A 14,751-nucleotide genomic window follows, 5' to 3' on the forward strand; every position below is an offset into this window, starting at 1 on the left:
ACCTTGAATGTTCGAAACATTTGAGTGACAGATTCCCCTGAGCCTGCTTTTCAATTGAAGGGGAGTAGCTTTCCAACAAGCTCACTCCTGATTAGTTTGAGTGGTTGCCATAAAAATGATGACTCAGACCAACTCAGACCAATCACTGGTTACTAACGTCCTCTGGTTCCAAAATGGAAAAGTCCGGAACATGGAAAAATGCCAACGGAATTGATTTCATTCCGTTGGAACCAGAGGTAAGGCATTTTGTATTTAATGTCACGAGCACATATGGTGACACAAATTATTCAAATTATTCATATCAGCTGTTGCTGTCTGTTCTGCTGCTGGTTTAGCCGTGGTGCACATATTTATACTCCTGTTTTTGTGTCCACAGGTGCTGGGAGAGAAATGAAAACCACGTGCCTAACTGGGTGATCAATGGACCAATCGGGTTTTCCATTCTGGTAGGTTGATATTCATTAGTTACACCTCTGTTTGTTCACTTTTAGGTGAAACAGGGGATCCCAATGATTCTAAAATGATGACAAGTAGAACCGTATATTAGCTGTATAATAGTATACTATTGATGATACGATACGTATCACTATACACAGGTCACAATACAATATATCCCAATTTATCTCAAGGCTTTAAGAGATGCAGTATACCACAATTGTTTTTAGAGCATTACTTAGAAAAACTTTGTCTAAATACTGGTACATCTTTCACATGAATAAAATTGTATAAAATAAATTGTAATAAATTATCAGAACATTAAGCACCGCAAAATTCAAGTAGTTTTTACCTAAGCCACGCTCTGAGTGATATTTAATTTAAAACGTGATTTATTTATTTTTTACTCTCAATGCTGACTGGTTTACACAACAAAATACTTTTGAGCATAAAAAAACTGAGCTTGAATATGTTTTAACCAATACGGTTCTTTTAAGTGTAATTAAGAAAGTAAAGTGCTATGCATTTCCAAAACTGCTTAAATGTAATTTATGATGTACTAAATGGCGCCTGGTCTAAAGGACCAATGAAGCAATGAACTATCTCCGACACGGTAATCTGCTTATTTCTGATATATCCAATTGTTAACGAATCCATGTATGTCTTTTTTCGTCCAAGTTTGCATCTGGCTCAGAAACTGCACGGCTCGATAGCACCAATTTTGGTCGCCGTTTTTGTTGCACCAATAATGGTAGGTTGGGAATGTGAGGAGAAAGTGTAAACATATTAGTTATGAGTGACAGGAGGGGGGGGTTGCTCTGCAGCAATGGTCCTCCCCACAACTCAGGGGGATTTTTAACTAATCCCAAATACAGAAACTATGTCCTAGACCAGTGTTTTTCAACCTTTTCTGAGCCACGGCACACTTTAACCTTAAAAAAAATCCCGCGGCACACCAGCATCCAAAAATTAAAAAAAAGGAGAAATTCAGTCTGTATTGATCTACAGCCCCTCCCTCCACAGTCTCACATACATTTTTGTGATAATTGTGGCAGAAAAAGCCTGAAACTGCAGCTTTTTTTTCTAAAAGATGCAATAAAAGTTAAGTTAGAAGATTTAAAAACAGTTTGAAGTGTGTTCGTTGGTTTCAAGACGTTTAACAACAGATCTCCTTGTGCGCTGTCACTCTCACAACCCAATGCATCATGGGAGATGGAGTGAGTAAAACGGCCGGCGGAGATCGCTTTTCGGAGCTTTATTGTTTTGTTCACTTGTTCCACGGCCTGATACCGGATTCTGTGGAAGGCTACACCGCTAAAGACGAGCTTTAGTTGGTATTTTTGTTAGAACTGAGCGACTTTACGAGCTAAATCGGGACAAGGAAGTGAAGACTTTAACCACTTCTGATTGGTCAGACTGATGACATGTGATTAAGCTCCCCAAAAATGATTGGTGGAGACAGTTAAAGCGACGGGACTTTTCCAAAATACAGCCGGAGCTGCAGCTGAAGCGTGGTAACGTCATTCTTATCAAAATGTCTTTAATAAAATAAAATAAACGCAAAGAAAAAGTATTTTACGATCTTTTATATTCCTAACTCCTCAGTGTTTTATCAGGGCCTGTTTGGATGAACAGAGAGCTGAAATCCTGGAGATGGGAAATGTTGTTAAATCAGTTAATGAGGGCAATTTCCCACGGCACACTTGACCATCTCCCACGGCACACTAGTGTGCCGCGGCACACTGGTTGAAAAACACTGTCCTAGACAACAACACACGGACACATGGTATTTAATTTAAGTTAAAAATGACATAATTTTAATTAAAATACATCTGGGAACACTTTTACTAGAGATCAAAAGATGAGCTGACGTTAAATGGACAAAGTGATTTTTTATAAATGATTAATTAAGATTAGTTTGATCAGCATTTCAAGTTGATATCAGTATTGCCAAACAAAAAATTGTGATATTTCACTATTTTCTACATCCCCAATGACTTGCATGATTATTTTGCTGAATTTTTCTGTAAAATTTTACTGGGAATAATATAACAACTTGAAGAAGTTTTGCAACTTTTCTAAAAATGTATTTGCTGGCCTTCACACAAGGAAAACTAATTAAAAGATGAAGCCTTGTTAAACTGCATGTATCTGTGTGTTTGAACCTTTACTGTAATCTTACATCCGTGTGTCTCAGTGGGAAGGCTTTGAAACCCTCTGAGCAGTGGTGTCACTTGTGAGCTCCTGTTGTTTGAAAGTGTAAAGTCACAGGATGTCCTGCTGACTGGACGCCTGCCAGCTTTTAAAGGTCTCATCAGGGGGAATGTTCTTTTAGCAAAAAGCATCGACATTTTTGCAATATAAGACTTGTAATTACAGGGGGAAAAAAGGCTAGTTTTCTACTGCTCAAAAACACTGTTCTGATTTTGCTGGTGAGATTTTTTAAATGATTAATTCCAAAGGTTCCTGTTTGATTTTTGTTATTTTCTTTACTTTGATTTTTTTTTTTCGCGTGTGCCACAACTTCTGACATCTGTAAGTCTTCCATATGGTTTTTCATAAGAGAAAGATACAGTAAAAGAAGATTCATTTATTTTGATGCCTGAAACTAAAGGTGGTGAAGGACCTGACAAGACCTCTCAGAAATGCAAAACTTACATAATTATCTTTATACATGTTTTCCATCATTAGAAAAATGCTACAAGAACATGTTCAAAACACTATTGTCTTTGGAGTGGATCTTTATATGAATTATATATCAAACCAAATACAAACCCAAGCTAAAAGATGACCCTTGAGAAAACATGGAAATAAAAATATTCCGATAGACAACCTCAAACCATGGAGGACATTTGCAGCGCTGGTGTACTGTCAGAAACTGGTGGTGTAGGACCCAATATGCAAGAGACCAGACTTGGTGGCAGAAACTTAGACATGACAAACCCCATGGATAAACAGAAAGATGACACAGCCGATGACCTGCTCATATATCAAACATTAATCTGGTGTGCAACAGAACATTAACAGAACCAAGTAACCAAAAAGGCTGATTTACATTGGTCCGTCTGCAGTGCGTCTCAGTTGTGTTGTCACAAAGAAATAGAACTTTCATCAATGAATTGGATTGTTTACATTGCCTCCGTCATGTCTACGTCTGACGTCCCTCCGCAAAGCAACACAAACTTTACACAGGAGTTCTCCATTTTTGTGACAAAAAGCTGGAGAAATGTACATAAAAATGTATAAAGTTTATTTTCGTCATCTAAAGTGACATGCCCACGCAACAACACCGGGGTCCATTTTCGCCATGGATGTTGAAAGTTTAATTTCGGAAGTACAATAACCAAAACATTTATGACGCAAAACATAGATTTAACAATGAATGAGTGAGGAAAGAGAGGGCATGGGGCCTGATTGCCAAAGTTTTGGATAAACTACTCTGCACAAGGATGGCAGGACAAACCACTCCTCTGGAAGTCAGGGGGAGAGAAAAGATGGATCGGAGACACGATGGAAATAATGTAAACTAACTGACACATGTGAGATGGACTCCCCACGCAATCCACTGTAGAGGCAACGAAGCGTAGAGGCAATGCAGCGTAAACACAACGCAGTGTCGACGAAACGCAGCATAGACAAAACAAAACTAAATCCAAGAGCATAATTTTCACAATGTGATTGTAATGTTCTTTCTTGATGAACTTATCTTTTGTTTAAAAAAATCACAAATGAGAATCTGTGTTATTCACTGCTTTACTTCAGCCATGTTGAATCTCACACACCTTTTACACACCTTTTCACACACGAGACTTCACAACACAACAGGTAGGTATATTTGCAAAACACCATGACACCTAGTGGTCAGAATATTACAGTGATCAGCTGGACTACTACCCTTCATGCTTCCAGTCCCTGAGGAGAGTTGTTACAAACGATCATCCAGCCTCAGCCTCCATAAAACTTGGTCTTCTGCATATTGAGTCTTATACCACCAGTTTCTGACATGTAATGTTTAAGCAATTATTACGGTACATTATAAGGAAGTAGTGAAAATAAAGAACTTTTTTTTTTTAGGGAAAAAGGATAAAAGAAACCAACAACATAAACACTTCCAATGCTTATTATGTTGCTTATTATGTAAGATTGGCATTTTGGTTTCTCAGAGTAAAATGTACAAACATGAGCAAAAAATTTGGTTAAACTGCTCTAACTGTTGCTGTCAGCGCCTAGTGCAAATATCGATAGGCTAAATCTGCTAAAGTGTAGGATCCCAGGGAAATAAAACACATTTGGACAATATTCTGAAACTATAAGTAAACAGATAAAATAACAATAAGTCAGTGTTATGCAGCATATAAGCATTTTGAGTTGCTCAAAGCACATAAAGCGCTTTTTTGTAAATGATTATTGTTTTTTGTGGTTTATATTGTTTTCTTCATTGAAAAAAGATTTTTTTTCTGAACAAAGAGGTATGTATATGTTGTTTTGAGGGATTTTTAAAAAAAATCATTCAGTCTTCGTTATTTTAAGGTGAACTTCATCCTGTTTATCAGCATCATTCGCATCTTGGTTCAGAAGCTGCGATGTCCAGATGTGGGCGGAAATGACCAGTCCCAGTACAGGTACAAAAACTACACTCATAACAGACTTTTTAAATGAAGGTTAATGTGAAATGACTGTCACTGTCCTGCATGATGTGCTCTCCTGCGAATGGCTCAGTCAGTAGATCTGAGTATTCAGATGAAATCAGGATGAACTAGGACTGGGCGATAAATTGATTTTATTGATTAAGTCAAATTTTTTGTTTTAAACGATTTACCTATTTTTGGGAAAATCAAAATTTCATTTTTCCAGCTTTCTGCTGTCTAGAGCTTCCATTGCTCAGAGTAAGGTCAGCCCATCCCTTACAACAAGCACTACCCCCATAGCCTATAAGTTTTTCTTTTTTGAAAATCATGTAATAATTTGTCCAGTAAAAAATGTGCCTGTGAGAAGCCTTTTTCTTTAAAAGATGCTTAATCTAGCAGCAGTTTACAAAACATCTGCTGCATTGATCTACAAACATTTTTACAGCTTGTATTTTTTTTTATTTAACCTTTATTTAACCAGGAAAGTCCCATTGAGATTAAAAACCTCTTTTCCAAGGGAGTCCTGTATTTAGTTGAACTTTGTGTTTGAACATATTTCCAAAGGATATGTTAAAATAAAATTGTTTTTGTTAGATATATACAGTCTTTTGTCACTTTTAAAAAAAGGTTTAAAAAAATAATAAAAAGGGGCGGGGGCATATTAAAATCAGAAAATCGAATTTGGTGTGAAAATAAATTGGAGATTTTATTTTTTTGGCCATATCGCCCAGCTCTAGAAAGAACGTTATTGCTTTTGCTCCTAAAGCCATGTGAAGAGGCAAGAATGACAGTCCCAGTCAGTTCATGATGCAGGTCTTATTAAACAAAAAACCAATGAAGCTGCAGCAACACATTTCTCTGCCCAAGACTTAGCTCAGTCAGATATGCCATGTTTAATCTTAGAGCAACTTAAGCCTACAGCCAGAGCTGAGCTGTGTTAAGTTGGCAGGTATTTTATATATCCTGCAGGAGAACAAATCCAAGATTCTGCAGGGAAAGGTGCTGAAAATCTGGAAACGCTCAGGATCCCATTATTTGAAAATGAACACTTGGTTCAACTTAGGACTGAGTTGACCTGACAGTGTTTCATAACTGAGGAGGAGATTTGAGACTCTGGGTTTATAGGTAAAAACATGGTTTGAAGGAGCAGCTAAAATAATGTTCAAACTTCAGAATGTCCCTCAAAGATCCACTGCAGACGCACAACGTCAATCCTCTGCTTGAAGTGGTAATAATGACAGTATGAAATCCTTTTAAAAACATCAAGAAAACAATGCAGCTTTGCAAAACTACATCCCTGATCACACACGAGAATATAACTGAAGTTAATTCTGGATGAACTAAGTAGATTGTTTTTTAGCCTTCCTGCACATTTTCAATATATTTTACCTCTTAAAGCTATTAGATCTATATATACACATAACAAAAACGATCCACATTTATATGATGATGGAGTGAAAATAATTCAAATAATGACATGGCCTTCTGTATAGCCCTGATTTCACACCTAGGGGGGACCTGCAAGTCCTTTAACCCTTGTGCTATCCCATGACCCCAGCCTTACATTGACGTGTTCTCCCTACCATGACAAAGGTGGATAAAGGTGGAAAGATTTCATGTAATCCATGGACACCAGTGAAGATCACAAATCATTGAAGAAAAAAGGTTCAGAGCACTGTCTAGTGGGTCTAGATGACCCAACTCCCAATGTTAAAGTGCCTAGGATAGCACAAGGGTTAAAAACTAATAATGCTCAATGAATCTGGATGACGATGTTCCACTTTTGAAAACCAACTTTTTCATTTTGTGAACTAACAGAAAGATTTGCATAACAGATGACTGAAGCTTTTTGAACAAACCACATGGAATTTAAAGAACCTAATAATTACTGTGGACTTACTGTAAATAGTTATTGAGCACTAATGGTATGCTGTTTTTCCAAAATAAGATTATCTTTAAACAATTTTTGCATGGGATGAGAAAACTGTCAATAAGAAACATATTAATAAAGACAAAGTTAGTACAAATTAATCATTTAAAAATCCAACTTGGAGCTTGAGTAGGCTTACTGGCAGCCGACCGTTGCTGCAGTAAGAAAGAATAATCAAATTAAATAATAAAAAAGTCAGTCAGAATAACTAACTTTCTTACAGATTTTAAATTTTCTTTCTTTTTACCAATCGCTACAGTCGATTGCTCTGAGTTACTTTTTGTGATATTTTTTTTTACCTGCCATACACCTTTCGGGGTCACTGAGCCTATCCCGGCTAAGGTTGGGTGAAAGCTGGGTACACCTTAACCGGTGTAGTCGCTGGAGTAAGTGCGTAAGTCTCTGGAACAAACTGCACAATTTTGTTTTTATGCATACGTTTCGTATTGACAGTTGTCTTACCCCGTATTTTTGCATTTTGGGATTTATGTTGTACTTTGTCATTTCACTTTTTTTTTAGCAACAAATTAATATTTTTTACTTTGATGGGAAAATAATTGTCAGCTTTGCATTTCTGTATCACAAGCATATTTACTATATTTTTTTAATGTATTGACTAACGTAACGTTAAAATCAGTTATTTTCTTTCATTGTATTGGTTTATGTTTTGTTTTGATTATAGTATAGTATAGTATTTTGTAGCATCCTTATAAAGCTGCATTCACACAAAAGGTGATTTTTTTTCATCGTGTGCGGCGCGTCGGGCACAGCACGCTTTGAGCCTTGGAGAGCACCCTGTCCCGGCAACTGTTGGGCAAAGTGGCGGTACACCCTGAAGCTAAATGTGCAGAGGTACACATGCTAGTCTGTCATAGGGTCCATGGAGCTCGAGCGAGCAAGTAGGCTACACTGACCCCTGGGCAGCTGGCTGGCGGGCAGACACAGTCCCCTCTTGAACGTTATGATATTTTTCTTATTTTGGTCGAGACAATCATAAATAGATCCTTTTTTTTTAGTTTATTGTTTTTTCTCTCTTGGACTAATGTGGGACAATAAGTTGTCAAATTAGGTCACAGAGACACGGAAGCAGCTCCTGCAGCAGGAGTGAAGCTCACCTTACTGGGAAAGTCTCTGAATGATCTCATGAACCCAGACATGGAGACCTGTTAATCAATGCTTTAGTAGAGCTTTTTGAAATGAACAAAGGTGATATTTAAACATCCTTACATTGCATCCTCATGCATTGTAAATGAGATATACAGAGACACTGCTCCATGTAGCAATCAGGCTAAAAACATTTGGTGGTAGCTCTTCCCACACGCGTCTGGGGCATCAAGCTTATTTAACACATTTTTGGACAGGCATTGAACAGCTAATTTGCTGCGCGTCAATAGAGTGGTGTCCAACATGAACTTGGCGGGCGAATGGCGTTCGGTTTGAATGCATCTTAAGGCTAACCCCTTTATTCTGTTTCATTTAGTTTGTGTTGTGATTAGACTTCTGCTTGTGCTCCTCCCACAGAAGGCTGGCCAAATCCACTCTGCTGCTGATCCCTCTGTTTGGGATCCACTATGTGGTTTTTGTTTCTTTCAGTGAATCCATCACTGAAGATTATAAAATCTTTTTTGACCTGGCTCTGGGATCTTTTCAGGTCAGACATCACTTCCTACACATTGCACTTACACTCCTCATTTATCTACAGTACAAGTGGGGGGGAAAAAATTACCAAATTTACCAAATAAGTTTGTTTTTTCAGGGTTTCGTTGTGGCTATTCTCTATTGTTTCCTCAACAGTGAGGTGAGTTCTGTCATTTTTATCAAAGTAGTTTATATTGTTTGTTTTCTTGATTCATTGAGAAGCAAATGAGCAGGCAGATCCTGTGATGCATTTATGTGAATCCTACACTCTTTGGAATTTTCTTCGTTTTGGGGGGGGGGTTAGAGCAGCCGACCTTCACTAGCTTTGCAAATCAAGCTTAGTTTCTGCACATGCTGTTTTGGCTAACTTAGTACTTTCGGTTAAGATAAATAGTTTTTGGCACTTTAGGTTATCTGATGGGAATTTGTAACAGCCAGAGTTTAATAAAACCTAAATGACCATAGAATTAAGATGACAAAACCTACCTTCAACCTACCTTCAATCAAATCTTAAGAATATATATTGTGCTTGAAAAATGAGCATCGCAATAAACTTTAATTCTGAAGGTTCCAAAATTAACACTCGCGAGTTGCGAGCATTTTCTCCTCTTTGGCGAGTAAAAGTTAAATGTTAGTCGTCACATGGGGAGTAAATGTCTGTGTAAAATTAGTCATGTTTATTAGCTCTCCTTTTGGTGAATTTCTTTTGACTTCTCTTCCTCTGCCATGTGCACACGAGGTAAACAAGCGCACACGACGCAAGACACCCCCGGGGTCACTTTGCCTGTGTACGGTTTAGTTTTGGCTGATGACAACAGTGGAAAAAATGCAGCGATTTCTAACAGTACCCAGTCAGAACTGGAGGATGAAGCTGCTTCTCTGACAGCAGCAACAATTCATTTATATGACATTAATAAAAAAACGGTATTTTCTAAATATCATTGAATCCACTGGGTTTTAGCGGTGTCTTTTTAGCATTACAGAGCTGGTGTTACACCAAAAACTATGACCTGTCAGATGTTGCTTCCCTCATGAGAGCACTGCAGATTTGATGTCAATGATATAAAACTACAATGATCCTAAACATTATACTGTTTTCAGGCTGTTTTTGTTATGATTTAATTTAGAATGTAATCTCCTGGAAGCAAAATTAGTAAATCTCTAGTAAATCTGTCTTTGTTTTCTCAGCATGTTTGAATTTGAGTTTAGAGCTAGAAGACAATAAAAACGTGTTCATACCATTTATAAATTACTTTTATGCAATTTTGTTTTCTTAAAAAAGTAGTTAGTAAGGTATTTCTGTGTAAGATAGTGTTTTATATATATATAGTGTTAAATAATTTGGTTAACTTGGCAAGTGACTCAAAAAATAATTTTCGGCCCCAGTGTGGAGGTATTTCAATTATTTAAAATCTGACAAAAAAACAGAATAACTTGTTCTGCAAAATGTGCAGAAGGTAAATTCCTTCTAGAACTGGAAATACAACCAACCATTTTCCTCACCTGAAGCAGAGGCACCAAGCAAGCTCAGTCTTAGACTGAAATAAAAAATAATTCTCGAAACAAAGACAACAAAGGTAGGAACTGCACAGTAGCAACTGTCTAAACTGCCAGAAGAAATTTGCTTTCAGTTCCTAGCTTATTTACAGGATGCTCACAAAAATGTTTGTCAATTTTATGTTTGTTCTGTAAAACTTGAAAACTTTACAATTTATTTGTAGAATGAATGCTTTGTTTTTTTTATTGGAACAATTTTCAGTTTAGTTTATAATACATATGCATTTTCATAGTAATTGGAAAAAAAAACTTGCATCATGGTCCTTCAGTGCATCTGTTATGTTTAAAGTATGACAGGAAATAAATATCTAAGTCTAAACAACCTTTTGATGATTACACATTTCTCTTATATGCCACAGTGCGTTCAAATTTTACAAATATAGATCTTTGGTTTATCGTGATACATATTGCTATTTCCTGATATGAAAAATTATGTTGTCATATAAAAAAATTCCATATCTCTCAGCCGTACCTTCAACTTTGTGGTAAATGTTTGCATTCTTTTAGCCACCCGGAGCCAACCCAAGATCATTTGGTCTCACAGACAGAAAATTGGCATGTGTCAAATGCATGCACTGCCTCAGTCAATCAGAGGGGTGTTTTCTGTTTAGGTTCAGAAATGCTTCGCAAGAGTGGTTAGTGATAAATAAATGACTGAGATACATAATTCACCCAAAGTTCAAATCAAAAAACGTTTTCTGATTCTAAAGAAATAAATACATTTCTGAGCCATTCCCACAAAAAACATTTCCACATAATTAAATCGATACATTATAAGAAGATAAAATAAATAATATTTAAAAATGTAAAATAAAACATAAATAGTACTTAAACGCATAATTAAAATGTGTATCTCACATTCAAACGTTGAACTCAATTTGATGTTGTATTAAGGTTATTATTTGACGTTCAATACTGGACAAAATATGAACATTGTATGGACAACCAGAACAGTTTTTTGTCGGATGGACGCAATATAAACTGATTCTGCACGTCCATATGACACCTAATAAAAATGTTCAATCTGACTTTCAAATGTTGAACCAAAATTTATGTTTAAGTGAAGTCATTGTTTGACGTTAAATCGTGGAAAAATATTCACGTTGTATAGATGTGTAGAACTGGTTTTCGCCGGACGGACACTGTGCAGACAGGATCTGAACGTCCATGTGACGTCTAATAATGATGTCAATCTAACTTTCAAATGTTGACCCAAAATTGTCGATGAAGTGAGGTCATTTTTAGATGTCAGAAAAGTGGACATAGTTTGTGTGTTAATTTGATGTTCACAACTGGTTTTCAATAGACCGACACAATTTAAACTGAATAGTAATAATAATAATGGATAAGATTTTTTGTTCTTGGTGATGCTACTAATGTAGCCACAGCTGCCCTGGGGCAGGCTGCCAGAGGCGTGGCTGACAGTTTGCACCTCAGACCATCACTGGGACATTCATACCAGTGGAGCGACACTGGAGGCAGGGAGGGTGAAGTGTCTTGCCCCAGACAAAGACAATGACAGTTGACTGAGGGGAAGGGGGATTGAACCGCCACCAACCAATCGATCCTTCGATCATTGGCCGACCAGCTCAACCACCTGAGCCACGTCATCTTCCTAATCTGAACTGGCTCATGGATCAAAACTTTATGACTGGATAGGTCAGATGGGTGGCGGGAAGTGGGGTTGAACTGGCCTTGCACTGTCGGTCCTGACCCTAACACAAAGAGAAATATCTGATGAGCTGTCCAAGAAAACGGCATGCTCTTTAAAAAACGGCATATTTGAAAGATCACTGGGAATGCTGTTGAAACAGATCTTAAGATGATCAGAATGGGATTCTAACAAAAATAAAATCAATTATTTGTAACAAATTTGCAATAAAAAAGTAAACTCAATCAAAAGAAAATGATGGGGGTTTGTTAAATTACTATCTACCAAGGGATTAGCTGTAATAATAATTATAAAACATTAAAAAGTTAAGGTAAACTTTAAAACAGGGTTACTGAACATTTTTCACCCTACAGTTAAAGCTTTCAAACACTCAGACTCCACAAATCTGAGACTGTGTGAACGTGCCAGTGAAGGATTTAATAGGGATTTAAAAGCGACTGTGGGTTGCAGAAGGAGTTGCCTAATAAAGATGAACTGTGCCAGTCGCTTCTGATAGCTGAGGATGACGACTTAGTAGAGCAAGAAAAGTGGAAAACTGGAATAAAACCGAAAAGAGATGTAAGGCTGCAGAGTTTTTCTAGACAAAAGATTGGAAGCAGATTTTCCTGACAGTCATGCTGCCTGCTGGATTTAGGCTAAATTTGTCTAAGAAAGAGGGAATTAAACAAGAACGCTGTAGCAAATTATTTTATTCCAGTGTCACTGGTGCATCTTGTAATGCTTTTTGGCCCAGGTCAGTCTTGGTCTTTTCATGTTAAATATTCTTTTAAAGAAACAACCAATAACTTGTGCAACTTCTAAAGTATTTTCTCTGCAAGAGAGTTCAGATTCGAGTCTATATAAGAATATTTCTTCATGTTCCCATTCTGTGTCAAATCGTTGCTTAAGTATAGATGAAAATTCAAAATTGCTGTTAAGAGTACAAAATGAAAAATGACGCCTAGAAATCAGACTGTTTCTTTAAAGTCCCAATCACTTTTAGATTAATTGTCTTTCAAAAGTGGTCTTTTAATTATTATTATGGTCTATTTAGGCAAAATAAAATAAAAAAACCTGGACATTTCCTAGGAAAAAGTGTCTGCAGAGCGGACCCCCCCCACTTCCCATCACCTATAACTGAGAGCTGTTTACATGCTCTCAGTTTCAAGTTTATCTTAAACAAATATTTGACAGGAAAACAAACATCCAATTCCTTTTTCAAAATATGACACCGAGAGCAAAGTCCAACTCTAAAAGGTTTGTCAGCATAGCTTCACAATAAAGGACAAAGATACAATACTAGTGAAGGCTAAAGAGAGATTAAAACAAGGTATACAATAAAGTGTTTGTCTTAGAAATGTAAATTTTTCCAGGTTTCTTATGTTTCTTTTTTTTTTCTTGAAGCTTTCAGAGATGTTGTGTTTCTCTCAACTTCACAAGCAACTTTAGGTTAAATTTGTCCAACACAATTCATTCAAACTTTTCTTGCACTTCTAATGTGTGTACTAGTCCCAATTCTGTCTGTCTCTGAAAAAGCCATCAAAATTCCTATTTCCTTGTATAAATCCTTTTTTTCTGGCTGTGTCTTTAGGTTCAAGGGGAGCTCAGGAGGAAGTGGAGGAGCATGTGTCTGAACTGCCGCCTGAGCAGAACACCTCACTTCAGCAGCACTTTCACCTCCAGGAACGGTTCAGAGCACATGATGCAGTTTCACCGCAACTCCAGAGCCCAGTCCATCCTGCAGTCAGAGACCACCATGCTGTGAGGCCCGACCCAGAAAAACAAACAAATGGAGCCGGGCCAAAGAGTTTTACTAATCCATCCTATAAAAAGACTTAAGTGCAAGTAAACCCAGAGCTGCTATAAGGTCTGTACTTTGATCACAATTCAGAGGTTATTTCTTTCATTGTTTTAATTTTTTTTAAGTAGAGAAAAAAAATAAGACAGATGAAAACTGCATTTCAGTGCAACGCCTTGATGCAGACACAAACTAAAGGGAAAATGTTTTTGGTTTTTTGGGGGGGGGGGTTCTGGAATCGTAGCGCTCTGCTGAAATTTGGGCTAAAACAGGGCCAGAGGGTTCCCAACTGTGTTGCACACTACTCTTTCATAAATAAATCAATGGAAGTGTCAAGCTGTTGTTCAGCTGGTGAATTACAATATTTACGTAAAACCCCATGGAAATTTTATCTTATATTATAACTACATCAATTTTGCATTACAAAATCTGAGCAACTCAATGTGAAATTAAGAATAATTTGCATGCAACTTTGCTATTTCACCTGTATGTTCTTAAGCTTTTACAACTAACTGTTCAACTAACTATTTAACCATTTGCACATGTGGGGTACAGATCCTACCTTAGTAAATTTATGTCACTCAGCTGTTGCTAACATTATGACAGTTAAGCAATTTGAATTAGATTTACTCCCGTAGTTTGTACAAATTTTTGCACAATTGTTGTTCCAATATTATATAAGGGATAAAGGTCAAGGAAGGAAAGACAGTTCGGGCTTCGCGTGTTAATTTCTCATAACGCACACTTCGAAAGGCATTATCTGGCTTATGCCATGCTCAATTGCAAAAAAATTAAATAATCAATCGATTCTTAGTGCTTTATTGTTGTTATTTAGTTTTAAAGAAGCCAGTGCAGTGATATTGAACATTTAAATTATGTGACTATTCTTTTTTAGGTGTGCGTTATCACTGTGGATTATCACTTTTTAATCCACACCCAGCAGTCAATGAGAATTGAGTATTCACCCGGACCACGGTATAAAAGATTTTTAATTAATTGAAAAAAAGTAAAAATAAAAGATTAGCTCCCGGTAGCATTTTTCTAACAATTCGGGCTTCTTTTCGGCTGTCCGAGACATTTAAACAATGGATAACTCCGTGTTCACATGAATTAT

The 14,751-nt window shown here is 37.0% G+C and overlaps 1 protein-coding gene across 2 annotated transcripts in view; it reads left to right on the forward strand.

The window, feature by feature from the left end:
- The window catches only part of LOC101155464 (vasoactive intestinal polypeptide receptor 2-like), a 92,513-nt gene extending 78,824 nt beyond the window's left edge, over nucleotides 1-13,689 (forward strand). For both annotated transcript variants that reach the window (XM_023965399.1, XM_023965400.1), the window contains exons 9-13: nucleotides 377-446; nucleotides 4,966-5,057; nucleotides 8,515-8,644; nucleotides 8,750-8,791; nucleotides 13,431-13,689. In XM_023965399.1, coding sequence (XP_023821167.1) covers nucleotides 377-446; nucleotides 4,966-5,057; nucleotides 8,515-8,644; nucleotides 8,750-8,791; nucleotides 13,431-13,604 — 508 coding nt within the window. In that variant the 3' untranslated portion in view covers nucleotides 13,605-13,689. The remainder of the gene's footprint in view (nucleotides 1-376; nucleotides 447-4,965; nucleotides 5,058-8,514; nucleotides 8,645-8,749; nucleotides 8,792-13,430) is intronic.
- The last annotated feature ends 1,062 nt before the right edge of the window (nucleotides 13,690-14,751 follow it).

The sequence above is a fragment of the Oryzias latipes genome, chromosome 17 (assembly GCF_002234675.1).
Source record: "Oryzias latipes chromosome 17, ASM223467v1".
NCBI lineage: Eukaryota > Metazoa > Chordata > Actinopteri > Beloniformes > Adrianichthyidae > Oryzias > Oryzias latipes.